General features: G+C 58.4%; 9 protein-coding genes across 9 annotated transcripts; 4 read left to right on the top strand and 5 right to left on the bottom strand.

Moving 5' to 3' along the window:
- Nucleotides 1–1,330: 1,330 nt before the first annotated feature.
- On the top strand, nt 1,331–3,358 carry J3D65DRAFT_637044 (uncharacterized protein). The gene is made up of 2 exons (XM_066801459.1): nt 1,331–1,732; nt 1,919–3,358. The coding sequence occupies exons 1-2, from the start codon at nt 1,352–1,354 to the stop codon at nt 3,008–3,010; spliced, it is 1,473 nt and encodes a 490-aa protein (XP_066652161.1). The 5' UTR covers nt 1,331–1,351; the 3' UTR covers nt 3,011–3,358.
- Nucleotides 3,359–3,533: 175 nt separating this feature from the next.
- On the top strand, nt 3,534–5,194 carry J3D65DRAFT_637037 (eukaryotic porin/Tom40). Its single transcript, XM_066801458.1, has 8 exons — nt 3,534–3,581; nt 3,639–3,728; nt 3,805–3,838; nt 3,894–3,982; nt 4,036–4,063; nt 4,202–4,710; nt 4,776–4,895; nt 4,942–5,194. The coding sequence occupies exons 2-8, from the start codon at nt 3,684–3,686 to the stop codon at nt 4,969–4,971; spliced, it is 855 nt and encodes a 284-aa protein (XP_066652160.1). The 5' UTR covers nt 3,534–3,581; nt 3,639–3,683; the 3' UTR covers nt 4,972–5,194.
- Nucleotides 5,126–6,603, bottom strand: J3D65DRAFT_637031 (uncharacterized protein). The gene is made up of 2 exons (XM_066801457.1): nt 6,134–6,603; nt 5,126–6,055 (listed from the first exon to the last, which is right to left on the bottom strand). Exons 1-2 carry the CDS (start codon nt 6,331–6,333, stop codon nt 5,353–5,355), a joined length of 903 nt encoding a protein of 300 aa, XP_066652159.1. The 5' UTR covers nt 6,334–6,603; the 3' UTR covers nt 5,126–5,352.
- A 342-nt stretch (nt 6,604–6,945) lies between these two features.
- Nucleotides 6,946–8,526, top strand: J3D65DRAFT_637030 (methionine aminopeptidase 2-like protein). The gene is made up of 4 exons (XM_066801456.1): nt 6,946–7,018; nt 7,077–7,798; nt 7,846–8,358; nt 8,415–8,526. The coding sequence occupies exons 1-4, from the start codon at nt 6,979–6,981 to the stop codon at nt 8,469–8,471; spliced, it is 1,332 nt and encodes a 443-aa protein (XP_066652158.1). The 5' UTR covers nt 6,946–6,978; the 3' UTR covers nt 8,472–8,526.
- A 7,717-nt stretch (nt 8,527–16,243) lies between these two features.
- Nucleotides 16,244–16,868, bottom strand: J3D65DRAFT_606377 (uncharacterized protein; the record flags this gene model as incomplete). The annotated part of the gene is made up of 3 exons (XM_066798440.1): nt 16,244–16,378; nt 16,456–16,760; nt 16,853–16,868. The coding sequence occupies 3 exons, from the start codon at nt 16,866–16,868 to the stop codon at nt 16,244–16,246; spliced, it is 456 nt and encodes a 151-aa protein (XP_066652157.1).
- A 1,409-nt stretch (nt 16,869–18,277) lies between these two features.
- J3D65DRAFT_671075 (uncharacterized protein) lies at nt 18,278–20,110 on the bottom strand (the record flags this gene model as incomplete). Its single annotated transcript, XM_066803363.1, has 2 exons — nt 18,278–19,973; nt 20,100–20,110. 2 exons carry the CDS (start codon nt 20,108–20,110, stop codon nt 18,278–18,280), a joined length of 1,707 nt encoding a protein of 568 aa, XP_066652156.1.
- A 172-nt stretch (nt 20,111–20,282) lies between these two features.
- J3D65DRAFT_107938 (Mur ligase) lies at nt 20,283–21,911 on the top strand. The gene has a single exon (XM_066793703.1). The coding sequence runs from the start codon at nt 20,440–20,442 to the stop codon at nt 21,724–21,726; it is 1,287 nt and encodes a 428-aa protein (XP_066652155.1). The 5' UTR covers nt 20,283–20,439; the 3' UTR covers nt 21,727–21,911.
- On the bottom strand, nt 21,912–24,001 carry J3D65DRAFT_107939 (uncharacterized protein). The gene has a single exon (XM_066793704.1). The coding sequence runs from the start codon at nt 23,761–23,763 to the stop codon at nt 22,096–22,098; it is 1,668 nt and encodes a 555-aa protein (XP_066652154.1). The 5' UTR covers nt 23,764–24,001; the 3' UTR covers nt 21,912–22,095.
- Nucleotides 24,002–24,060: 59 nt separating this feature from the next.
- On the bottom strand, nt 24,061–24,901 carry J3D65DRAFT_559421 (cytochrome c1 heme lyase; the record flags this gene model as incomplete). The annotated part of the gene is made up of 2 exons (XM_066797405.1): nt 24,061–24,337; nt 24,387–24,901. The coding sequence occupies 2 exons, from the start codon at nt 24,899–24,901 to the stop codon at nt 24,061–24,063; spliced, it is 792 nt and encodes a 263-aa protein (XP_066652153.1).
- Between the last annotated feature and the right edge of the window lie 145 nt (nt 24,902–25,046).

The raw sequence follows: 25,046 nt of genomic DNA, 5'->3' as shown, positions 1-25,046 counted from the left end.
GGCCATTGACGCTCGAATACACCCATGAGGGTGCGGAAAGACTCGTGCGGCACAAAGCCTGAAGCCTTTTGACGGCCTTTCTGTGGGCTTGTCCAGTGAATCAAGATGCCCAGAACGCGTGAAAAAGAGGCACCTCCCAAGCCCAAAGGCGGTCTTGTCGAGAAGATTCGGAGCAAATTGGGCGGATCGAAACCTCAATGGCCTTTACAAGCAGGCATCCCACCCCCGGAAACATTTTGCCTAGCATGCCAGGCAAACTTACTCAGTACGATCATCCCAGCCTCATTTTTCTCTCTACCAGGAAGCGTTCGTTCGCTCTTTCGAAAGCGTTTCTGAGCTTCTGGGGCGCACTTTGTGGCGTCCACGCGTCATGATATTAGACATGACAGATCGTCCTTTCTCTCCTCGTCAGGCCTGGACTTCTTTGAAGCTGACTCTCTCGACAGATGCCATTGGATGTCCTTGGTACACCGGCGTCGCCAGCGTCTCCGCGGAGTTGCTCAAACAGCGACGCAAGTACCTCGACAAGGATTTCCCAAAAGACACGCCTCGGTGCGGCCGCTGCTACCTACCGCTGACTGGCAAGAGGCGCCACCGAAACACCGAAGAGCTGTTCCAGAAAGCCCGACTGCAAGCCAGCAAGCAGCAGTGGGCGCGGAACGGGTGGGCAGTCGAACTGGAGCTGAAGCTGCGAGAGGCCACTTCTTCGGGCGCGCGCAGCCACAGGAAGCGGAAGAGGTCGCGCCGTAGAGAGTCGAGTAGGTCGCCTTTCCGGCCCGAGGTACATAAACGGGACTGTGAGAATTGGAGGGGGTATGATTGGGATGAGCAGTCCTATTACCATGGCTCGGAATCGTCGCGAAAGCATTACGACAGCCGTCGGTATGAGGACTACCGATATAAGGAGTATCGACGTGAGGATTATCGAGATGAGGACTATCGACCTAAGGACTATCAATATGAGGGCCGTCGACGAGAGGACCATCGACGAGAGGATCGACGAGAGGACCATCGGTATGAGGACCATCGACACGATGAGAACGACGATGGAAGAAGAAGGCAACGCCAAAGAAGCCCTGACTACAGAGACCGCCGAAGCGGGCAAGACACGGAACATGTTCACCGGCGGCGCGAGAGGCACGTCGTATGGGCTCCAGACGACCAACACGGACATCCAACGGCGCCGGACGGCTGGCAGCCAGCTCCCACGCATCAAACTGCGCCAGTTGAGCCCGCATCGAGAACGAATACGGTTTCAAGAGCGCGGCCTCAGAGTGACTTGGGAACCTACCCGCCGGTGGACTATGCACAGAGCAATGCAGGCCCGCTGCCAGCCACTCTGGGCCATGACATGCCCAGGAGTAATTCCCTGAGCGTGATGGACATGTACGCACATCAGCCTCTACCACCGCTCCCTGCGGGGGCACCGCTTCCTCACCCCGCTGCGCGGCCAGCCACGGTGAGGATTTCCAACGACGAGGAGTTGGCGGCTTGGGCTTCAGAGACACAGCAAGCGCCAAACGACCACTCGTACGCGGATGGAGCTGCAGAGGAAGCGCCGTCCAATAAGGACGTGGCGACGCAGGCGAATTCGCCGTCAGATTCACGTTCGGGGAGCCCCGACTTTGACAGTGACCCGGAATTTGGGTCAGACATGGGGACAGGGCCATATATGCATGGCGCTCTTGGAGGCAGCACGCTGCATGTAAACGAGGGCTACTGTAAGCTCTCTCTACTGCCGGTTCTATCAGTGAATTATTAGGCTAACAACACATCAGTGCTCCCCCCTGAGCCCATTGCTCCGCAGCCGGATGAGCCACAGGCAGACGAGACGTGGGAGGCTTACGACGATGGGGAGAGATACGAAGACGGGGAGAGATATGAAGACGGGGAGAGATACGAAGACGGGGAGACCTACGACGACGACGACGACGAGCTAGATCCTACAGAGCGGTACTACCCAGACACAGATTACCGCATACCGTTCTTGGGCGGCCGCTCGAGCGCGTACTGTTGGTTTGACAAAGGATCTCCGTACCAGCGCTTCGCCACGGATTTGGGCACGGTTTTGGAGGTAGAGGAGCCGCCTTTTGAAGCAGAGAGCTGCACGAAGCCGCTCGAGCACTTGTTGCGGCGGGTGAAAGCGCGGGTTTCGCGCGCAAGCACTCTGGAGTCGGAACCTGCGCCGGATCCAGTTGCGTCTGACTCTGCTCCGCAGCCGCTGCTTGAAGAGGCTGCACCGAGGGATGCTACTCCTGAACCGGTGCCTGTGCAGCCCCTACAGCGTTCGGCGACTGTGACGGGTGCGAGCAGCCATGAGCAGTCGCAGCAGGATCCCGATCCCAACCCCATCCCACGAAGTCGGAGCTCTTTGGATTTGCCCGGTGCCGTGGGCACGAACTCGAGCCCCAGGACACCAATGGCTTCCCAGATACCGAGGCCGCGACCTGTACTGAATGCTAATGCTCGCCAGCAATCCCAGTCACAGCCCGCGCCGGCACCAGAGCCATACCAGAGCCAGACACAACCTCGCGTCCAACAGACGCAGCAGGTAACGCTTCAGCCGCGCCAACCAGCGCTTAGCACACCCGCCAGAGCTCCAGCTCCAGCTCCAGCTCCAGCTCCAGCCTCGAGACATCAAGCTCCTGCGGCATCGGCGCCAGGTCCAGCACCTCCAGCGCCGGCGCGGCCGCCTCGACCGGTGCCGCATTCGCAAATGGCCACGACGGCGTCGCTAGCCCGCAGCAACTCGATCAGACAATCCAGAACAGAAGCGCCAGCATCGAGAAGTCGTGGCAGCGGCAGCAGCGGCGGGCCGGGCCGGATTAACGAACAGCGTGGCGCTAGACAGGCTTCAGCTGCCAGCTCGCCGGCCACCAGTGGCAGGAATGCTTCTGGTCGTGGTCATCGTGACGCCGAGAGCAGTGGCAGGGCTCATGAGCCGAGGGGGGACTCTGAAGATTTGGATCCGGAGGAGCAAGGACGGGCGACTAGGAGGGGCCACAGGTGAGATGGGATGGACTGCAGATCAGGGGTGTCCGTGGCCGGGGCGCTGGGTGGTGCTGGGTCACTGTTTTGGTGGGCTTTTCGCTGCTCTTATCGCGGGATGTTGTTGGATTTGATGCTTGAGGATTGGTCATGTCTTGCCGTTCTGGTCTTGGGCGGATTGGATTGTTGTCTGTTTGTTTTGATTCAAACCGTTCCAGTGGTTTGTTTACACTTGACAGAGCTCATCCCGGTGGGTTTTGGTCCGGGACATGCCTGCTCGTGGGTTATCCGTCTCCTCCATCGCAGCTGTTGACGAGAAAGAAAAAGTGCGTCTGCCCAAGCTCTCGAGACGTCATTCAGTGACGGGCTGAGGTCGACGGCGGAGGGACGAATCGGGCAAAAGTGGAGTTGTTGAGTTTAGACGACAGGGTGACTAGAGCTCGCGCACGTGGATGGCCCGAGCTCCTCGGCGCCGGCGCAGAAGCGGCCGCGACTGGACAGGAAGGGACTGGACGTCAAGAACTTATCCGTAGCTCCACGGCAGTCCCTCAACCCTATCCTCTTCATTGTTGTTTTCTCATCCATCCCGCGCCGTGCGTACCCCCTCGATGCCATCGCTCCTCGTCGCCTGCAGCTAACCCTCGCCCCAGACTCCGCTTCCACAGCTTCCATTCTTCTCTCGACCGACCGTCATCATGTCCGTCCCGGCCTTCAGCGACATCCCCAAGGCGGCCAACGACGTAGGTTTGGCGCGCTGCGCAATTGCGCCATTACATCTCCTGTTGTCGCAGCCGCCCAGCTGACCATCATCCACAGCTCTTGAACAAGGACTTTTACCACAACTCTGCTGGCAAGTGGTCCAAGGCCGGCCGTCGGCTGTGATTTGAGCTTACACAACTGTATAGCCGCCCTCGAGGTCAAGCTTGCGTCCCCCAACGGCGTCGCCGTCACCACCAAGGGCACCTCTGCCCACGAGGGTCCCATCGTTGGCTCGGTATGCATCACTGCGTTTTACAAACCCCAGGCCGACGCTGACGGCATTTGCAGGTCGAGGGAAAGAAGGCTCTCTCCAACGGTATATATCTGCACAATTTCCTTCTCGTTCTTCCCGTCACGCCGCAAAGGCAACGAGGCTTCCGCTGCGCGCTGGCTGTATACGGCGTGCCAGGACCTCCCTTGAGCATTCAGGGACTAATACAATATCGACAACCAGGCATCACGGTCACCGAGTCCTGGAGCACCGCCAATGTCCTCAACACCAAGGTTGAGCTCGCCGACACCTTCTCCAAGGGTCTCAAGGCCGAGCTGTCTTCCGTCTTTGCTCCCGCCTCGGGCAACAAGGGCCAGAAGCTCAACTTGATCTTCAAGCAGCCCATCTTCCAGACGCGCGCCTTCTTCGACTACTCGGCCGCCGGCAACCTGACGGCCGTCGTCGACGGTGTCGTCGGCCACGAGGGCTTCCTCGTCGGTGGTGAGGCTGGCTACGACGTCCAAAAGGCCGCCGTCACCCGCTACTCGGCCGCCGTTGGCTACCAGACCCCCCTCTACAGCGCCGCCATCACCGCGACCAACAACCTCAACCTCTTCACCGCCTCGTACTACCAGAAGGTCAACTCGGCCGTCGAGACTGGCGCCAAGGCTTCCTGGGACGCCAAGGCTGGCTCTGCCGTCGGCATTGAGCTTGCCAGCAAGTACAAGCTGGACCCTCTGTCGTTTGCCAAGGTGAGAAATTTTGCGAGCGATTGCGCAAACACAGGACGTGACTGATGATTTTTGAAAACACACAGGCCAAGATCAACGACCGCGGTATCGCCTCGATTGCCTACAACACCAAGATCAACCAGGGCTTCACCTTTGGCATCGGTGCCTCGCTCGACACCCAGAAGCTCAACGAGGCCGGCCACAAGGTATGTATTCGATGTGCAGGGTGAGAGCTTTGCTGACAAGGTCCAGATTGGTGCCTCGTTCACCTTTGAGGGTTAAACCTATTGATACCACCACGCTGCTGCTCTCTGCGTAGACGAGACGATGAAAAGGATTGGCAGCTTGATTTGCGTCTCTGGCCTCTCTTGGTGCTGAAAGGAAGTGGATGTAGATGCATTTAAGCTCTTCACGGACTCTTTCTAGCTCTGCGTGTTGTGTGAAATGCGTGTTTGTATTTACTTGCAACAATATTTGCCCGCAAGTCTCAATCGTTTACCGAGCCCTCTTCTCTACATGCCAATCCAATACCAATCCCTTGACCCTAAAAATGTTCCCGTAAACCACCCGAACGCCAGCACCCTAAATCTGTTTGTCTATTTCAACCCCTCCATCTGCTTCTGCTCAGAAAAAAAGAATCTCAGAATCAACAACGTCACACTATCACCGCCAGCCGACAAGCACGGCGGGCAAGCCGGTCGCCAGGCCAATGGCAGCACTCACAGCAAGGAAATTGGCGACGAGGCTCCAGCCGCCGCCGCCGTTCTTCATGTCGTTTGTCGAGGCGTCCCAGCCGCGCTCGCGGGCGCGGGCGCGGAAGCGCGCCGCGATCTCGCTGTGCGTGCGCATGTGGGCCTCGCGGTCCCAGTGCGGCATGGCCGTGTCGACGCCGCGCCAGGCCTGGCCGGGGCCGAAGCCGCCGCCGGCTGCTCCTGCTCCCGCTCCGTTGGAAGATGAGGAGTCGCTGCTGTACGGGCTCCCCGTGTAGTCTTCGGATTGCGGGGCGTCGTAGTTTGCGCCGCTGGGGTCGCCGCGCGGGGCGTACGAGGCGCGCTTCGCGCTGTACGCGCCCCAGGCGCCGTTGCGGTAGAAGCTGGGGGGCGGGCCCTTGAAGGTGGTGCGGCGGCGGCTGAGGCCCGAGGCGGGGCGCGAGCCGGCGGGGCCGGAGTATGCGGCGGAGGCGTAGGGTGAGGAGGAGGAGGAGGAGGGAGAGGAGCGCGAGGACAGCTGCGCGTCGTAGGTGCTGCGTTTGGCGGGCGAGCCGAGAACGTGGTACGCGGCGCTGATGGCGACGAAGCGGGACGAGGCGGACGGGTCGCCGCGGTTGCGGTCCGGGTGGTGTTGTTTGGAGAGGGTGTAGAATTGTCTTGGGGAGGTGGTTAGCTGTGGAGTTGTATACGATGTGCGGGGAGCGGGGGTGCATGGTTTGGTTGTGGCAACGCACTTTTTGATCTCGGCCGCGCTCGCCGTCACGGGCAGGTCGAGGGTCTTGTAATGATCAGGAAAAGCCTCGTTCTGCCGGGCAGAGGCATGGAAGCATCTGAAGTTCCTGGCGCGAGGACATGATGGTGGTGGTAGAGGCTGCTGCTGGCCGCACAGCGGACGAGCGTGGCAGGATCGCGGGAGCAGGGCCAGACGTGGCATACCTCATCTCATGTCTAGACTCTCAAGAAAGAAACAGGAGGGACAAGGGGCAATTTAAGGGGGCCGGCGGTGGAAGCAGATGCGCATCGAGGAGGTGTCGAATGGCAGAGGTGCAGCGATGACGTCTCCGAGTATCGGGGTGGTTTATCGGTATCGGCGTCGAGGCGGGCCCGACTGCTGGCTTGTTTCGAGTCAACGGCTGGCCATGGCCTCTTCCGGTGTCGGGAAGCTGACGATGATTTTTTGTTGTTGAGGGGCGTGTGGAGTTGATCCGTATCTTGAGAGGAGAGACCCGCCTGGTTGCGTGCGTGGCTGCGACGTTTATCTGATGCTCCCTTGAGTCTCGACCATGGCCTCAGCCATACCAATGCCTGGCAAAATTCCATGGCCCGAGCGCAGCATGCTGCCAGAAATTAAACAACAAAGATAGACGGCAGGTCCTGGCGGTGACAGAAACCGTGCCAGACTCCATGTTCACCATGACACTATCCAGCTGTTCTCGTTGTCGACAAAGAGGCTCTGTTGGCACCGCAGTCCACCAGCCCGCCTAACGCCCGCCGCGCTTGGGCCAGCATATCAAGATGTGCACCAGCTGCAGCTGCATCCCCGCCACGCCACTCTCCCTCCCTCCACCCCGACACAACCATGGCCGCCCAAGTCGCCAACGCCGTCAAGGACCTCAACCGTGTGTCCAATCTGCGAGTTGCCCGCTTGCTCCCTTGCGCCCCGCTAACACGCCCCAGTTGACGGCTCCAAAGAAAAGCAGCCCGAGCCCACACCCGCCGACAATGTAGAAAACGACGACTCTGACGACGACGCCGACGCGCCCGCCGACGGCGCTCCCGCCGAAAACGGCGCCGCCAAAAAGAAGAAGAAGAAGAAGCCCAAGAAGAAAAAGAAGGCTGCCGCGGGCGGCGGCGCCTCCAAGCAATCCGACCCTCCGCGCGTCTTGGTCTCGCAGCTGTTCCCCAACAACACCTACCCCGAGGGCCAGATAGAGGAGTACCGCGATGAGAACACGTTCCGCACGACCAGCGAGGAGAAGCGGCACCTGGACCGCATGAACTCGGACTTTTTGACCGAGTACCGCCAGGGCTCCGAGGTGCACCGCCAGGTGCGGCAGTGGGCGCAGAAGAACATCAAGCCGGGCATGTCGCTGACGGAGATTGCCGAGGGCATCGAGGACGGCGTGCGCGCCTTGACGGGCCACCAGGGCCTCGAGGAGGGCGACAACCTCAAGGGCGGCATGGGCTTCCCCACTGGCCTCAGCTTGAACCACTGCGCCGCCCACTACACGCCCAACGCCGGCAACAAGATGGTCCTGCAGCACGATGATGTCATGAAGGTCGATTTTGGTGTACATGTCAATGGCAGAATAGTCGACAGCGCCTTTACCGTGGCCTTTGACCCCAAGTACGACCCGCTGCTCGCTGCCGTCAAGGACGCCACCAACACGGGCATCAAGGTATATTTGCCAACTTATTTAGCGCCTCCATTTCTAACTCTTACCAGGAAGCCGGCATCGACGTCCGCATGTCCGACATTGGCGCCGCCATTCAAGAAGTCATGGAGAGCTACGAGGTCGAGCTGGGCGGCAAAACTCACCAAGTGCGGCCGATTCGCAACCTCAACGGGCACAACATCAACCAGTACGAGATCCACGGCGGCAAATCGGTGCCCATCGTCAAGGGCTCGGACCAGACCAAGATGGAAGAAGGCGAAATTTTCGCCATCGAGACGTTCGGCTCGACGGGCAAGGGCTACGTGCACGACGACATGGAGACGTCGCACTACGCGCGGCGCGTCGACGCGCCCAAGATCCCCCTGCGCGTGTCGTCGGCCAAGGCGCTGCTCAACAGCATCAACAAGAACTTTGGCACGCTGCCCTTCTGCCGCCGCTACCTCGATCGCCTGGGCCACGACAAGTACCTGCTCGGCCTCAACCACTTGGTGCAGAACGGCATTGTCGAGGCATACCCGCCGCTCGTCGACGTCAAGGGCTCGTACACGGCGCAGTTTGAGCACGTACGTTTGCATTGTTTCCCTCATTTTTCGTGGTTGCTGACGCGCTTCTCCTGCAGACCATCCTCCTGCGGCCCAACGTCAAGGAAGTCGTTTCGAGAGGCGACGACTACTGAGGAGGAGGAGAAAAGAGCGCAGATAGTCTCGCAAAATACAGCATTTTCACCCATCCACTCTATGTGCCTGGCTTGCTCTACAACTTGAAAGCGAGGCAGACTGAGACCGCCTCATGGGTGCTCACGGTTTGCACGCCCGCATTATCTAAGCTCAAGCCGCCCTTCTTGCCTGCCGCTCCTGCGTAGAGACAAGACAGCATCGCGAAATGAAAATCGACACCGCCTTTGCGCCTCTCATCTTCATTGACAGACAGTGCTGTAGATCTCCTCGCCTCGACACTTGTCTCCATGTCGACTGACCCACCAGCAGCTCCTTACCGCATCCCGACCCAAGGACACGAAAGGGAGATTAGTACAGCTTTGCCGTATGGTTGCCGCCACAAGACTGTGGTTGGGTTGGTGGCGTGTGTTGACGGCAAGCGGTGGCTGATGGAGAGGAGTTGTGGCGGGTTGGCAGAGAGTTTTTATACGCCGCGGGAGAGGCGAGGTGAGTCAAGAGTGGAGCGTGTGATTGTGTCGACTGTGGAGTCTGCATGTGGCAGATCAGGGGTCCGAGGACCTGCGAGTTCTGCGGTATAAAAGACACTGTTCGCGCTGCTATGGAAGAGACATGCTGGCGCTGCAGTGCTCAACCACCCCCGAGTGTGAAGAACCTCGGTCTTCCTCCCAGTACTCCACGGAACTCTTTCTTCGGTGCGCCGTCTCCCTTGTTCACGCCGCGAGCACTCTGGTCTCTTTCTACTTTGTCTATCGCCCATGCACTGATATATTCCAGTGGCACGCCATGCCGACTTCATGGTGAAGCGCATCTTCAAGGCAAGATACGACTCAACATCACCATCACATACCGATGGCTAGCCAGGAAGAGCACAGCAGCACATCACGCCTTCTCCCGTCCTCTCCTCAAGCGCACGCAGCCCCGCCGGCACAGCCAGTGATGGGACGCTGCAGGCTCGAGCGCAAAGACAGTCGAGCCTCCAATCGGAGCACTCTTCAGTACCGCTTCGACTGGCTCGATGATGCAGTCAGAGTGGAGGGAGGTCTGGCTCTTATACCTGTGAAGGGGGAGTAGGCAGCAGGCAGGCAGCAGACACATGACGATGACGAAGCCGGGAGCGGAAGCGGAGCCTAGTGCTGGCAAGACAGCTGACGCGCGACTTGTGCACTAGGAGCATGTGAGTGGCAGGTGTCAGTCGGTTGGACAGGGCATGGGGTGGATCTGCTGCGCTGGCTTGTGGTTGACTGACTCCTAGGTATAAAAGACGGCCTTCCGACGGCCATGGCAGCACTGCAACAGGCCAGCCAGCGTCCTGCAGTCCAGAGCTCATTGAACTGGACCCTGGTCGACTTTATGTCGTCACTTTTTCTGATGACTGTTCCTCCTTTTCTTTCCCACGTCGTTCTGGCCGCGCGCCCCTGGCAAGACGGCATACTTGAAAGCCATCACTGCCACGCGACGACGTCAACACACGCCTTCGAGCAATGATACTCATCGCCATCCCTGAACGCCGAAGAAATCGACGCAACTCTACAGTTCTAGACTTCACGGCCAGCGCACCCCGCCCTTCGTCGCACTCTCCCTCCACAAACACGCGCAGTTGCTGGGTAGAATGTGTATCTCCTGTCCCCGACGCAGGACACAGTCCAGTAGGAGCGGAGGCAGACGACCGGCATGCCAAACGACTTGGCTTGTTGCGCTTCTGAGAGGGAGACGTGAGGAGTAGAGGGGTTGGTTTTATATGTGGACGGCTGGAGCAGACGTTGGAGCCTGGAGCACGGAGCCAGAGCGCGTGACTACGACGCTGCTGCTGCGCTTCTTTCGACATGTGCCTTTCCTTTCAGCGCAGTCAGGCGAGTATAAAAGCCCTCTCACTGCTGAGTCTTCTGGCTGACCACATGGGCGATTGCGTCTTGCGGCTTAATCTGCGAGAAAATTGGCACTCTTCTCTTTGGCGTGCTTTACCTGCGCGCGAACAGCCCACTCGTGTTCCTTGTTTTTCTCCTGGTCTGAAGCCGGCACTCTCACTTTCTGTTGGTGATGATTAGAAGCGCTACGTGACGATAGGGATACCTTCATTTTTACCTTTTAATAGTGAAGAGTAACAGCATATACTACTCTACTCAGGGGAAAAGTGACAGCCTCCCTCGACAGAACTCACCCTTAACTCAGGGCGCGTCCCACCACAAAAGAAAAGTCAGGGATGCCGCTACGAGGCTACAGCGCAAGAGCAGCAGTATAGAGAGGTCAATCATCTGGATCCTACTTGGAAGCTCACTGCGCTGTTGACAAAAGCCGAAAAGAGGGATAGAGAAGGTTACTTTTATACTTCGCCGGTTACTAGAGCCTAGCGCGCAGATCACGCAGTCAGCGCGTGACAGCGACGCAGTGCCGCCTCATCGTCGAGCATGTGGTCCCTCTGTTCTTCTCTTGCTTCTGACAGGCGGGCGGTATAAAAGACGTACTCCTCCCCGCGCTGCTGGATTTTTGCGCGCAGTGTCCTGCAGTCAGAGGTCATCCCCTTGGCTACAATTGACTTGGGAAGACTAGTTACTCCGACACACTGTTTTCTGCGTGTTGTGTCTTTTGACCTTGATCCTTTCCTCCGTTTCTATGTCTGCTGCAGCGTTGGGGGGAGCCTAGATTGACGCTGCACGGCAATGCTGTTGAAAATTGTCTGTGGAAAGGGGGGAATGCCATTATCCCCTGACGCTGCACACAAGCACCACGCGCCCGCTTTTAAGTAAGTGAGCACATTTTTCAGCGTCTGGAGTCCTGCGGCGCAAAAAAAGGTCGCTACCCACAGCTCAAGCCGGAGCACAGTGCGCCTGTTTTCCTTGACATTGTCTCAGCCGTCTTGTTGGCTAGCAGGATCAGTGGTCGATTAGCAAGGAGACAAGGAGGCAGGGAGGGTTGTTTTATATCCACTCCACATCTTAATCACAAGCTCACTGCCACGGCAATCACAGTTTTCGCGAAGGTCGGCGGCACACGCGCTCGCCCCCTTTCCCACGTGCCAGCGGCTGTTGAGAGGTATAAAAGAGCCGCCACTTTTCTTTCATTTCTACTTTCGTTGTTTCGGGGGTTTCCCGGACACATTCAACTTCCTCTTTCCTCTAGACTCAGGGGTACTCCGTCACCATCTAATAACGACGTTCCGCGCTTCTACGCATCCATCAAATCCGTGGCCGACAGCATCAGTATATGCTAGTCAGGGGTAAAGTTCCTGCTGGAGGGGAAAGACTTCTGCGACCAACAGGAAGAAGAAAGAGTGACGCCAGGAAAGAAGTTGTGCGCGAAACAAGCAGTGAGTTCTTCCTACTCCTAGATATTCCACTCAAGGCAGCGAGATGAGGAAAGGATCAAGAGTAGGGGGGTCTGTTTTTATACTTGCCGGGTTGGAAACTGAGCGTAGAGGATAGAGCGCGCTCGCGTGATGCGATCAGATGGCGCATAGAGGGCGCGATGGCATGTGGCCGCGCATTTTCCTTGTGATAGTGCTGAGTTAGAGGTATAAAAATCTCCTAGTCGCTCTATCTTTTGCCTACATCTGCTTCCCGCAAAACGGAGGGTGTGGATTTATGAACCATCGGAAATATCCCAGAAAGAGAGCCACTGTGTTCTTGAGCACTGGATTTCAGCAGATATTCGCTCCCTCCTCTTTCTCTGCGGTCAGCGGCGACTTTCTTTATTATTCTGTTGCGGTGTTGACGTGCATTCGCGCAGTAATCACGGTACTCATCGTCATGACCCCTGAATGATTTTCCAATTCCATCATCTTCAAGCCAGACAAACCAGGAAAAAGTGCAGAACTTGTAGAGTTTCGACGGGCGCGCAAAGTACCAATGTCTCTCTATGTGTGGAGGTCGTGACTCTTGGAGTAGCACAATGAGAGGAATAAAGAGGCGGGCTGGTAGACTTTTATACCACTGATTCCGACGCCACTGCGTCATTAACGACCGCTTTGGCATGCGCTCGCGCCATTTCTCCGTGTGAAGAAGAACTCATGGGAGGCAGGTATAAATTGCCATCCTGACCGCGCTGTCTGCCTGCATCCGTCAACCATCAATTGGCGAGTTGAGCGACAAAGACACTGGAGTGTGGCTACTTTCCTCGCTCCGTCATGCCGCAATCGCCGACTTGCTTCTTTCGTCTTTGCTTTTGTGTAGCCGGAGCCGCTGTCACTAGCGTGGCATTCCAGCGATACTCGTCATGGTTGTGTAGTGATGCTGCTCTGCTGTAAGGAATACTTGAGCTGGTCAGCACTATCAGATGACGATCACCGCTAGCAGAAAAGAGGAATCAGGGGTTTTTAGAGCGCAAGCAAGCAAGCAAGCAAGCAAGCAAGCAAAAAGGAAAAAAGAAAAAAGAGTCATTGCGAGCAGCAATCAATGCTGCAGAGAGCAGAAGAGTGGCATCTCGCTAGGAGGTGTGAGTTAGACCAACTCCGCAAGTCACTTTGACGAGAGAAAGGTATGGGCGCAAGGAGGTGTAGTTTTATACCCCAAGCCTACCACAGCACAGCGCAGCGCATGACTGCTCCCAGCGCTTACACGTGCCTCCCCATGCCTCCCCGTGCCTATGCCACGCGCACGACCCCGTTGACTCACCCGCCATCAGGTCCTCACTCACCACCGCCCACGGCACGCCACACATCCACCACACCACCTATAAAACTCCCCGTCTCCCACCCTCCTCAACACACTGCAACCAGCACACGTCGCCGCCGCGCCTGCAGGTGAAGGCAGGGCGACATATGACTGTCGCGGTGAAGCAGCGAACGACAAATGACTGCTTGGTGGTTGTGTTTTTGTGTTTTTGCTTGATGGTTGGTGTTTGTGGACAGTGTTATTGCATTTTGGTGTTGAGTATAAATGGATGAAAAGGATGATGGCTTTTCTTCTCTAGGTTGACGCCGGGGTTGATGTGGTGGAAATGCTGATGAACTGACACAGACAGACAGATCTCTCCTCTCCTCTCCTTTTCTCATCTTCCGTCCACTCAACGGCCGGCTGGCTGGCTTGAAGACGAGCAGCAGCTAAACAAACCACAGAGCAGGAGATGGCGAGCCGCTGCGTCATCCAATTGGCGCACGTACATACAACCAAGTACGCCCGTTGAGTACTCTAAATCTCTAGAACGAAATGCATCAAATGACCGACGACCGACCAACGATCAACGACGCAGACTCCTGCGTTCAATGATCCAAACAACATGACACGACCCGGACAGGTGCCGCAACGGTAGCGGCGCTGCTCGGCCTGATCTTCAATCCACTCCACTGCACGACTCACACCCCAGCGGCACTTCAGACACCCCAACACAATCCAATCCAATTAATAACTCCACTCCACTCCGAACCAGCCACCCAGCCACCCAGCCAGGTCAGCTCGCTCGCTCACTCGCGCATCACCGGCCGTCGCCAGCATGCCGCGCATCCGCGTCGTCGTCGGCAGAGGCGCCGCGCGAGGCAGGCTCCGGGCGCTGCTGGTCGCGCTGCTGCTGGTGCTGCTGCTGCTGCGCAGCGTCGGGCGGCGGAGGCGACAGGGTCTTCTTGCCGGTCCAGATCTTTGAGGATTTGTGGGCGGCGGGCATGGGGGTGGAGACGGGGAGGGCGGGGAGGTAAGTCCAGGGAGGCATTATTGCGGTGGTCAATGGGAACGGAGGAGATTGTTTCTTTTTCTTTTAGGTGATGTGCTGGTGTGCTGATGGTGATGGTGGTGCCAGGTATCTTGCGTGCTGTCGTTGCGAGTTGTGGCGCTGGACAACTAATTCCGAGCGTGTCGCGTGATGTCTTGCCTTCTTTCTCCCGCAGTCGAGAGTTTCAGGAGAGAACAAGAAAAAGGGCGGGCAAAAGGGCCGAACTGAATGACCCAAAAACAGTGTCTGGCAAAAAAACCTGCTGGCCTGGCAGCAAAGGTTATGAAACGCTTGGACCCGGGAACTAGAGCGGCAACGCAGCAGAGTGCCGTTCGAGTAGTGGACGCGGAATCGGGAGTCGTTTGGATTCTTCTTCGAGGCCTTTTGGTGGTGGGTCTATCTCAGCCCATGGGTATCCAGGTCCTTGAATGACCTGGTCGGAGGGAAGAGCGGTCCAAGGAGAGCCGGCAATTTGGGGATTTCAGGTGCGTTGCGTTCACAAAGTAGGTAAGCAAACGGCGGCGAGGAGCGGTCGTTCAAGGCGTAGTTGTGGTCCACGGAAAAGACGTCGGTGGTGGGATCCGGGGGGCGGCACTCGGCATCTGCAGACGTAGGATGATGGGGATCGGGATGGTGGTAGTATTGATGATGATTGTTGACGGAGCAGGAGAAGGGAGGCCGGATGGAACAGTGGTGGAGACTGGAAAGACGGAGAGCGGAGCAGTCATCAAGACCGGGGGGATGTGTGGGTTATATACGCAGCAGCGAAAAAGGAGCTGGCACAGGCAGGCGGGCAGGCTGTGCGTGCGTGCGCCATGCCCTGCTTTTTCTCTCTCTCTCTCTTACTTGCACTGGTCAGGCATGTCAGGTCAGGAGTGGGAGGGAGGCAGCGCGGCCAGCGGCTCCGCACCGCACCGCACCGCACCGTACCGCAGTCCTCATGCAGCTCAGACAAGAACCTGACGGAACTCGTACAGAACACGCCACGAGCTGCAGACGCCCCCCCCCTGTGCCGTACGAGCGCATACAGTATCGGCTCTATTTCTGGATCTTATTGTCACTGCCATTACTGCTCCATTCCCAAATCCACGCTCTGGTTCCTACATGTACCCACCCCCAACACGCGAACGACTAACCGCGGTACGCGCCTCAAATCGCCACTATCTATCTGCTGCCTGCGCACGTAGTAGACGGCACCGCCGTATGGCTCGCTCACCAAGGCAAACAAGCGAGCGAGCGAGCTGACGCCGCTCTTCTGTCCGCGCTGGCCGGCTGGCTGTTGCTCGCGTGCTTCTCCTCATCTCTCCAACTCCTTACCTGCATCTACTCCTACCTGGGTACCTAAAGCAATACTCCCGCACCGACCTTGCCTACCTTACTCCTGACTCCGCGCGCTTCTCCCTGCCTCCCCATCTGCGTCGTCCTGCTCCAGTACCGAATCACCTACCTACATCCCTTAGTCCGCCCGGCAACCGTCTCACAATGCGTAGCGCAAGGTCGACAGGCGCTGCGGTACGCGTGTACGGTACTGTGCCGCGGCTCGCTACCCCAACCCCTACTCCTACCGGTATTGCATCACGGCGGCAAAACACAGGCAGCGCGCGAGAAAGGGGCATGTGCAACCGAAGAATAACAACACCAACAACAGCACTGGTCGACTTGTCTCGATTAGCGACGGCCGCGTCGTAAGCATTCTGCTGCACGTACATGTGGTACATGTAGTTTGGCTCGACGCGTCGTCTTTGGCGCTGCCGCGGCTGCAGGGATAGGTTTTAGGAACCTAGCCAAGGTAGGTGGTTGAATGGGGATGATGTTGCGGAAGCGTTTTGATCCTTGATTCCTCCCGCCGCGGCAGTGGCGTGGCTGAGCCATGACGTCAGGGTGAACGAGCAGTGACGGGACCGGCCCTCATCCTCCATCGATCGAAGCACCACACATTGCCGTCATCACGCCATGGCAAAGCAGCATCATTCGCAGATCGACAGCATGGCACTCTTGAATCGCATGTATTTCCCTGATGTTCGTACAACGCCGCAAATCCCAGACCCACCCTCTCACTCATTTAGCAACGGCAGGTTCCACCACCATCTGCCTTGGTATTCTCCTCCTCCGTCGTCACTGCGCAAGCACGCGTTTAGTCAAAGGGATTGGTGCGGGTGCCCCAGTACGTCAGGATCAAGCTGAGGCCGACCGTCTCGGCCAGGCGCGTGAGGGTGCCGACGGCAATGGTGTCGAGGGGACGCTTCTCAGTGATGAAAGCCGAGATCAACTGCAAAACCACACATCAGCACTTGCAAAAACCAGAACAAGAACAAGAACAGAAAAACAGAAAAGACAAAGACTTACCGAGGGGCCAGAGCTGGCCAAAAACACCAAGCTGCCCAGGTACGCAGCGCCCTTGTAGCTGAGAGTGCCCGTGGCATTGATGAGGGCCGCGACGCCGTACGTCTGCACGACGCCGCCCAGCACGCTGCTGCCCCAGCTGGCGGCCGCCGTCGCCGTCTCCTTGCTGCGGAAGAACTCCTCCTTGGTGTTGGCGCGCTGCGCCTCGCGGTACGCCGAGCCGAAGACGGGGCCGAGCACCGCCAGCGAGATGGCGTGCGTGTAGGCCGTGCCGAAGGCGATGGCGCTGGGCTTGACGGGCGGGAGGTCTGTTTGTTGGGCGTGCTGTTAGCGATGTGTGCCGTGGTTGAGGTGATGGAGAGGGTGGGCAAAGGGATGGTGAGAGAGGGGGACGGCGTACAGTGGAGCGTAGCCATGATGATGAAGGTCAAGTGTTTGTTTGAGTGTCGAACGTAGAGCAGCGAGGTGGTGGTCGTGAGAGGCTGAAGGTAGACAGGTCAACGAGGTCAATGGTGGTTGATGGAGTGACGAGAATGACGGTCTTTATGAAGGAAGGACGACGACGCAACAGCCGCCCAGCCCCGACCAGGCCAGTCCGTTCAAGGAAATGCCATCATGACTACTACCAACCAGTACCAGACCGGTACTGCCACCCCAGCCTTTCAGCCACAGCAGCGACAATGTCGTGCCAATGACGAAATGGCACTCAAGCAGGTAAGGACTCGGGATGCCCCAGCGCTAGTCCAGAACAAGATGCCTGTGGATTGGACTGGAATGCCATCTCGGCACCACAGACACCATCCCATGAAACGACATTTGCTGGTCTGTGGCTGCCGTGGCAAGGTGGATTGAGTGGAGTGAGGTGTGCCTTGCTTGCGAGCTGGAAGCTTCTTCGGAACCACAACCAACAAAGCCCACACTCCCAAAACATCCATACAACACGCGCACCACTGCAATCCACCAAAGAGTCCAAAGAAAACCAAAGCTCGTGGCTCATCCTTTCTTTATTCGACAGCCCAGACACAAACAAGAGCCACCCACAAACACCAGCCGCAATTGAATGGTGCCGGTGCAAACAGAAAGCACCTGGGAAGTAGCGCCAACAACGAACGTCATGTGTGGCTGAAGCTCTACCTTACCCCGCTCCCCACGGCACGATGTACTCAAGGAACCAACCAGAGCCGAAGTTTGCTCCGCAAAGTGACATCGAGACCCATCCCTCGCCTGCGTTGGCCAGCAGCGCCAGCGTGCCGCCATGGAGCAACCTGATTGGTTGAGCAGTCATCCACTCTCAGCTCCCCTACGTTGGGAAGACACATAATTACAATACAGCACGACCATCTTGGATACATAGATTCAAAAGCCAACGTGCTCAGGAAAGGCCAGGACGTGCGTAAATCTCAATTCGTCTCATTCGTTCGTCAGCTATTCAAAAGCTCGCAAGCCGTAGCTTCGTCGGATCGGCATAATCTCTGGTCAATGTCTAAACGCCCAAAACCGCTCCCGATGAAAAAACCACCAACATGAAGTTGTCCAAGGCCGTCTGTGAATTACCGCATCGCAACTTTTGATAGGTAGGCAAAACCAAGACCGCACCTCATTCGGCCATCAACTTTTGCAACACAAACCAAGAAAAGCAAACCATTCTCAGGACGCCTGCTGTTCCGCAAGATGAAAGATCAAAAGCCCAGACTTGCCGCATGAGCATCGTCCATTTGGGTCGATTCAAACCGTAGGCTCCGGGGCCTATTCCCACTCCACAGAGCCGCCACGCCTCTGCTGCGAACGGAATCAGAATCCGTCAAAAAGTCATACACCGGCCTGGTCACGCTCCGTCGAGTATCTCGTCGAGTATGTCATCTGCACTGCGATCCTCCTGCGCGAGCCGTCCGTGCTCCAATCCTAGATGATCAGCGATTGCGCGCAGGTAGTCGCGCCCTCGCGGTTGGTCGTCCGGTGCGTGTAGCGAGTGTGTCGGCACCCTGTTTGGCCTCTGGTCTGGATCGTCCGGGTCGACAATGTACATGTCAAACGACTCTTGCTCCGCCGTGGCCTCTCGGCTCCGCTCATTCCGCTCATTTTGAGCGGACCCCGGTCTGCTCACATTGGGGACAACGGCCGCACTGTCGCGTCTGTCATCATTTGCCGGAGCGTCAATGAACCCGTCAACGACGTCGGGCACGTGATTGCGCGATCTCGGGGACTGCGAGCGAGAGGCAGATGGCGCACGGTCTGTGTTGTAGTTTTGGATGATGTTGGTGATTTCTCGCAAGCGCGAGTGCGCATCCGAAGAGTAACGACCGGGGTTGCGGGCTGGAGGCGAGGGAGCAGCCGTCCAGACGTTGCGGTCTCGCTGCTCTGTGCGGCGACGAGAGCCTTGATCATCATCGAGGTCATCAAACCCGGGAAAGCGTTCAACCACCTGCCCGTCATAATCTTCATCAGATTCGCAAAACAGCTGTTCCTCCCAGCCTCCTTGTATCATCGGCTCAGTGAGGTCAGTCGGTGTAGAGCCATCCGAAGCCGAGCGCGTAGACTGAGTCCCAGCCTGGGAAGTCGTGTTGGATGTAGAGAATGAAGCAGACGCAGCGGCCGACGTGAACGACGAATGTGCGCTTGGGAGTTGGGGATCAGGTGTAATTGTCGTGAGCATCGTCTCCCAGTGGTCAGACGGGGGAGAGCTCACGCTCCGCTCGCGGTCACCAAGGCCATCCACGTTGCCCGGACCCCAAGACTCGCGGAGAGAGCTCTGACGCAAGCCGCTAGGAGGTAGTGGTCCGTCAGTGACTTGACGTCGACCCATGCGTCTCAAAGGTGGAAAGTCCGCGGCTTCCGGCACCCAAACTTGGGCTGTGGATCTCTCGGGACGTACACTACTTCGCGCCCTCTCGAGAATCTCTGCGATCTCTCTGGCCTCCCTCCTGGCAGCGCGGCGTTCTCGGTACGCCTCTTCACCAGTGTGGTCGGAATGTGGGCGCGGCAATCTCTGACGCCCTGAAAGGTAAGCCGATCGCCTGTTGACGGCGCGTCTGGCAATTTCAAGGGAGTCGTCACGAAGCGGGCGGGCGCGCCGGAGAGGACCAATGCCACTGGTGCTTGTTGCCCTAGCAGAGCCACCCGTTTGGAGTGAAGACCGGGCAGGTCCATCAACGTCTCTGGCGTCGGAGTCTCTCGAGGGGCGCGAAGTCAAATCCATGCCAAGATAGCGCCGGTCCACATGGAGGTCTGCAGGCTCGCGGCGGACCGACGCATCTTCCAAGCGCGGCGGCTCATCAGACTCTTCCGAGTCAGGCGGAGATGCGGTTTCGACACTGTGAGAGCGCCTCGTTGCGTCCGCAGCGGCCAAGGCGTCGCGGACGGAGGGAGAGACGAATGAGGATGGCGGGATGCGGCGGAGATCGATGGTACGGCGGATCACGGGCGGAGCATGGCGGCGACGGATGGGGGAACGCGACAGGGCCGCCGGGTCCGCTTTGGTCGCGCACGCCTTGCGCGGCGAGTCGTTGGAGTAGCTCCAGAGTCTGCGCAGTACATGTCAGCCACGGAGCTGATGGAAGTGGATGCGCTCAGGCGGAGCGGAGCGCATGTGAGGCTGGAGCTGCGCGCGACGCGCGTGCACCGGCCCGCGAGGCGCGTGGGCTACTCACTCAAGGCCCATGGCTGGAAATCGGCGGCTTCGGTGGCGCAAAGGGGTGCGGAGAAACGAGCGACAATGCAGCGACTGCAGGCGATGGGCAGGACGGGCTAAGGGGATGGAAGCTGGGGAGTGGGAGGAGATTGTAGAGAGAAACGAACCATCGCGACAAGCGACAATCCGGGGTGAGACGGCCCAAACGGGACTAGCCTGGCACGGACCGCCGGCCAATCGCGAGCCTGACTCAGGCACAGCCGGAGCGGGAAGGAAGCTCGACGACCTCAGATGCTTCCATTCTCCGCTCTCGCACCCACGGCACCAAACAACACCGCCCTTGTGTCCACAATCCAGACATGATTGAGCTGGGCCTCGCGCGCATCACCCGGCTGCTTGCAAACACTCCGCTGCCATGGAAGGCCATTCACGTGGCCGGCACCAACGGCAAAGGCTCCATCTGCGCCACAGCCTCGGCCATGCTGCATAGGGCTGGCGTATCACACGGCCGCTTTACCTCACCGCACCTGGTCGACCGCTGGGACTGCATCAACATCAACGAAGAGCCCGTCGCCGAGTCGCTCTTCCGCGAGATCGAGCGCCTGGTCCAGAGCCGCAGCGAGCAAGAGGGCATCCACGCCAGCGAGTTTGAAGTTCTGACGGCCACTGCCTTTGAAATTTTCACCCGCGCCGGCATCCATGTGGGCGTCATCGAGACGGGCATGGGCGGCCGTCTCGACGCGACCAACGTCCTGCAGAGCCCCTTGGTGACGGTCATTGCCAAGATTGGCCTCGACCACCAGGCCTTTTTGGGCGACACGATTGAAAAGATTGCTGCCGAAAAGGCCGGCATCCTCAAGCCTGGCGTGCCGTGCGTGGTTGCTGGCACCAATCCGCCCTCTGTCCTGCAAGTCATTTCGGAGCGCGCAAAAGAGACTTTGGCTGGACCAATCTACCAGGTCGACGGCCTACCCAGCGCGCCGCAGAGCGACTCGGAGTACTCCAAGTTTCTCCAGGCGAGGACGTATGCGCCGCACGAGCTCCTCAACATTGGCTGTGCTCACAAGGCTACCTGTCTTGCGCTGGAAGCCCTCGGCCGCAAGCCCGCCAACGAACTCAGTCTGTTCTACGGCCTCACAGACACGGTGTTGCCGGGACGCCTGCAGAGCATCGATCTAAGCCCAATCACCGGCCGCTCCGCTCCCGTGCTGCTAGACGGCGCCCACAACGCAGACTCTGCCCTGGCACTCGCAAGCCGCGTAAACTCGCTCCGGCAGAAGGGGCCAGGCCACGTCGTCTGGGTCCTCGCCGTCAGTCGCGGCAAGGACGTGTCGGAAATGTTCCGGCCGCTGCTCAAAGACGGCGACTCGCTCGTAGCCGTCGAGTTCGGCCCCGTAGACGGGATGCCCTGGGTCACTCCCACGCCTGCCGCGGACGTCGTCTCTGCGGCAAACCAGCTGGTCAAGCTCGACGAGGCCGTTGCTGCGGGCCCTGACGTCCAGCGGGGGTTGGAGACGGGTGCAAAGATTGCAAGTAATAGCGGCGGAGACGCGCCCATGGTGGTTGCAGGTAGTCTGTATCTCGTGTCCGATGTGATGCGCCTGCTCAGAGACAGGCCGGCGGGCCAATTCAAGGCTTCGACGTGAAACGGGCTGCTGCACGAATGACGTGATGATAAAAGTAAAGAAAGGAACAAAAGTTGGTTTGAGTACTCGAACCGCACCTCATTTAGCAGAGACCTTGTATACCCAGAGCCGCCTTCTCCAACGTCGTTCACTCCTTTCAATTCGGCCAGCGCAGCCAATCGTGCACCCCCAAACTCCCGGTCTCCATGCCGTGTTCAAGGACCACAAATCCGTTCCCCAAGACCAAGGAGAAAAAAACCCCGTCACCGCTTTAACGTGTGGCGCCGACACCTTGACACCCCACCACCCAACGCCAACGTCCGCGCCTACGGCCTCGTCCAACGCCGCCGCCAACACATGCAGAGAGCAAAGCAATACCGCAATCAAGCCCTACAACGAACGCATTAGCCAACTGCCCGCACGTAGAAGAATAGGAGGTGTAAACACGCACGACGACCACATCTCCTCCTTGACCTGGATCTGCTTGCCAGCCGGCGTCGAGGGGCAGGTGGGACGCGCGACCGCGGCTGCTGGACTGCCGGGAGCGCGAGGACCGGCGCGCGGCTTCTGCTGCTGAGCCTTGACGGGGTTGGACTTGGGGTTGGACTTGGGATTGGGCTTGGGTGGAGTGGCCGTGGCCGTGGCCGTGGCCGTCTTCTTGCGCGGCGGCTGCGCGTAGTCCGAGTCGCTGGCGTGGTCGCTGTCGTCGTCGACGTCGCTGTCGAGATTAGAAGCGAGGGAGCGCCTCTTCTTGCCTCTGGGCTTCGACTTCGGCTTCGGCTGCGGCTGCGGCTGGGGTTTCGACTTGGGCTGAGGCTGAGGCTGGGCCTGGGGCAGCTGTTGAGGAGTCGACGCGCGCGCCGATGAAGAACGGGACGGCTGCGGCGCGGCCTCCAGAGCGAGGGCGTGGTTGCGTATGTCGGGGTCGTCGATGGGCTTGCACAGCAGGTTCATGCGCGAGCCGTTGCCATTGAGGCAGCGGGCGTTGATCCAGGCGCGCATACTGAGGCCGAGGTGGCTCGTCGTGTCGGCGGCGCAGCGGGCAGCAACGCCATTCAGCGGGTTGCGGCCCAGACGCACCATGAAGCGCGTGTTCTTGATCTCCTCCTTGGGCAGGCGCTTCATGGCCTCGGTGAGGCAAAAGGCAAAGTCGCTGCCGCTCCACTTCTCGGCGCGCATCTTGTGCAGCGTGATGGGCTGGTAGACGTCGGAGCTGAGGACCTTGGTGCGCCGGGGTCCTTGGTTTTTGACCTGGCGCTCCAGCTCCGCGTTGTCGTTCATGATGCTGATGAGCTTGGGGCTGATCCAGGCGATGGTTTGCTTGCGGTCGTCGGTGGAGATGAGGTCCGAGTTGATGGGGCTGTAATCATGCTCGCTCTCGCGCATGCGGGACGGGCGGAGGAGGACGAGGAAGGTCTTGAGGTATTTGAGAGGGTCGGCTTGAAGCAGCGCGTCTGGCGGCTGGGGCATCCTCGGATGGGTCAAGGAGAATGTGCAAAAGACTGGCTCCGGATGGCCATCCATCAGAACGTGATTCTGATACTCGAGCGCGGGCATGGTGGTTGCTAGACCCGTAGTGAAGTGTCGTGCAGAGAGTAGAGTGTGTAGTGAGCCAGAAATTTGACAGTTTGAAAATTTATAAACAGAGCGTATCCACGGCGCCCATGCCGCCTGCGGGCGCCGTTGTAGCGCGCCTGGACTCGACGGTGAGGGCGTGGCATGCAAGATCACTTGAATGCTTCCTGTGTTCATCCAGCGGCAGGGCCCGGATGCTCGTTGTCCAAACGCCCGGACTTGGCTGCTCCCAATCACTATTGTGGTCAATTCCTGACATTCTGGGTGTACAGGACTTGACTGCTTTATTTTCCATCCTGATGAGAGGCTTGAGTGCTCCGCGCCTTTCGAGACGTCCAGGACTTCACTTCTTCCAGTCCGCGCTCCTTCAGTGATGCGGACTTTCACTGTTGAGCAAGTCAGCCATACAAAAGGCAAACTCAAACGTCCTCTGGACATCAGACTTGAAAGATCAAAAGGTCCAAAGTTGAAGAGGCTTGTCATGCAAAAGAAAAGGTTGCGGTACTCGACGCTGGAGATTTTCCGACGTCGAAAACTCGAGTCTCAGCAACTTTTGAAATGAAACACAAGAGATTGAGTAAAGAGATGTTTTGTGTATGTTAGAACACATAATGAGCTCCACCCAGTAGAACAAGATTTCAAATCATCTGGATTCAACACGTTGTGTTCCAGAAAACTCCAACAAGCACAGAGCGGAGGTATCCTTTCTCTTTCCAAAACAGCCAGCCGACGGCGCCCAACCAAACGCCAGCCAATGCAACTAAGACGGAAGAAATATCTTTACATCCCCATGAACATCATCATGCGTGTCTTGACAGCCTCCCAGCTGTTGAGCTTGGGGCGGACGTCGAGGTAAAAGTTCAGGCTCTTGCCAGGCCTGCCCTCGTTTTTGCCCGAGTAAAAGTCAATGACGTATTCGACCTGGGTTCCGCAGCGGTCGACGATCCAGTCGTGACGGTCAAAGGGGGGCTGGTAGCCGAGGAGGGTGTTGAGACGTGCTCTCGGGGTGAGCTTTTGCGAGTTGCCGCTGAACGAAACAAGCTTGGGGCCGCCGCAGCTGTAGCAAGTTAGCAATGGCAAACAAAAGACTCGATTCTTCAACGTACACGTCGGAGCCCCTGCCGGCCTCCCACTGCTTAATCTCCTTCCACGCGCGCTCGTTGACGGCGTTGTGGATGGGGACGATGGAGTGCAGGTCCTCGGCGCGGGGGTCAAAGTTCTTCCTCTTCATGGCATTGAAGAACATTTCTTCGGACGGATATATCCAGTTGCCGCTCGACTTGTCCGCGCCAGACTCTTGCTCGTTGTTTGCCGGAGCGGCCGCAACTTTGGCTTCGGGGAACGACCGCGGGATTGTCGAAATCTCTCGGTCCTGGCTCAACCCCAAGGCTCCAAGGACCTTTGAGCCTGCCGTTTGCGCCGGGGCTTTCTGGTCCATCTTGGAAGAATCGCATCCTGGGTCGGCGGGTTTGGGGGGAGCTGCGGGCACTGGAGGGATTGGATGCGGTGGATGCTGGTCGGGCTGCTGCGCGCCGGCGGCTTTGGCCTGGGCCATCCATGCCTCGCGGCTCTTGTGGTCGACCGGGCACACGCTCGGCTCTGCGTCTCCGTCGGCACCCATGGCGGTGGAGTGGGAAATGTGGTTGCGTTGAACTGGATCAATGGGAGGGCGGATAAAAAATCTCCATGACACAATCGATGCGGGCGGAAATAAGCAGCAGCGCCAAGCTTTGGCCAGGGCGAGATCCCGGACGCAGGCACGCCAG

This window comes from Phyllosticta citribraziliensis (assembly GCF_038025025.1).
Source record: "Phyllosticta citribraziliensis strain CPC 17464 chromosome Unknown J3D65scaffold_11, whole genome shotgun sequence".
Taxonomy (NCBI): domain Eukaryota; kingdom Fungi; phylum Ascomycota; class Dothideomycetes; order Botryosphaeriales; family Phyllostictaceae; genus Phyllosticta; species Phyllosticta citribraziliensis.
Note: the sequence above shows the minus strand (reverse complement) of the source record. Positions and strands in the feature narration are given on the sequence as shown.

Coding starts and splice junctions, on each gene's coding strand:
- J3D65DRAFT_637037 (XM_066801458.1), top strand. CDS start 3,684: ATGTCCGTCCCGGCCTTCAGCGACATCCCCAAGGCGGCCAACGAC. Junction 3,729..3,804: donor TCCCCAAGGCGGCCAACGAC/GTAGGTTTGGCG, acceptor CATCATCCACAG/CTCTTGAACAAGGACTTTTA. Junction 3,983..4,035: donor AGGGTCCCATCGTTGGCTCG/GTATGCATCACT, acceptor CGGCATTTGCAG/GTCGAGGGAAAGAAGGCTCT.
- J3D65DRAFT_637030 (XM_066801456.1), top strand. CDS start 6,979: ATGGCCGCCCAAGTCGCCAACGCCGTCAAGGACCTCAACC. Junction 7,019..7,076: donor CGCCGTCAAGGACCTCAACC/GTGTGTCCAATC, acceptor AACACGCCCCAG/TTGACGGCTCCAAAGAAAAG. Junction 8,359..8,414: donor ACACGGCGCAGTTTGAGCAC/GTACGTTTGCAT, acceptor CTTCTCCTGCAG/ACCATCCTCCTGCGGCCCAA.
- J3D65DRAFT_637044 (XM_066801459.1), top strand. CDS start 1,352: ATGCCCAGGAGTAATTCCCTGAGCGTGATGGACATGTACGCACATCAG. Junction 1,733..1,918: donor AGGGCTACTGTAAGCTCTCT/CTACTGCCGGTT, acceptor GGGGAGACCTAC/GACGACGACGACGACGAGCT.
- J3D65DRAFT_107939 (XM_066793704.1), bottom strand. CDS start 23,763: ATGACAAGCCTCTTCAACTTTGGACCTTTTGATCTTTCAAGTCTGATG.
- J3D65DRAFT_637031 (XM_066801457.1), bottom strand. CDS start 6,333: ATGCCACGTCTGGCCCTGCTCCCGCGATCCTGCCACGCTCGTCCGCTG. Junction 6,056..6,133: donor AGCGCGGCCGAGATCAAAAA/GTGCGTTGCCAC, acceptor CACCTCCCCAAG/ACAATTCTACACCCTCTCCA.
- J3D65DRAFT_107938 (XM_066793703.1), top strand. CDS start 20,440: ATGATTGAGCTGGGCCTCGCGCGCATCACCCGGCTGCTTGCAAACACT.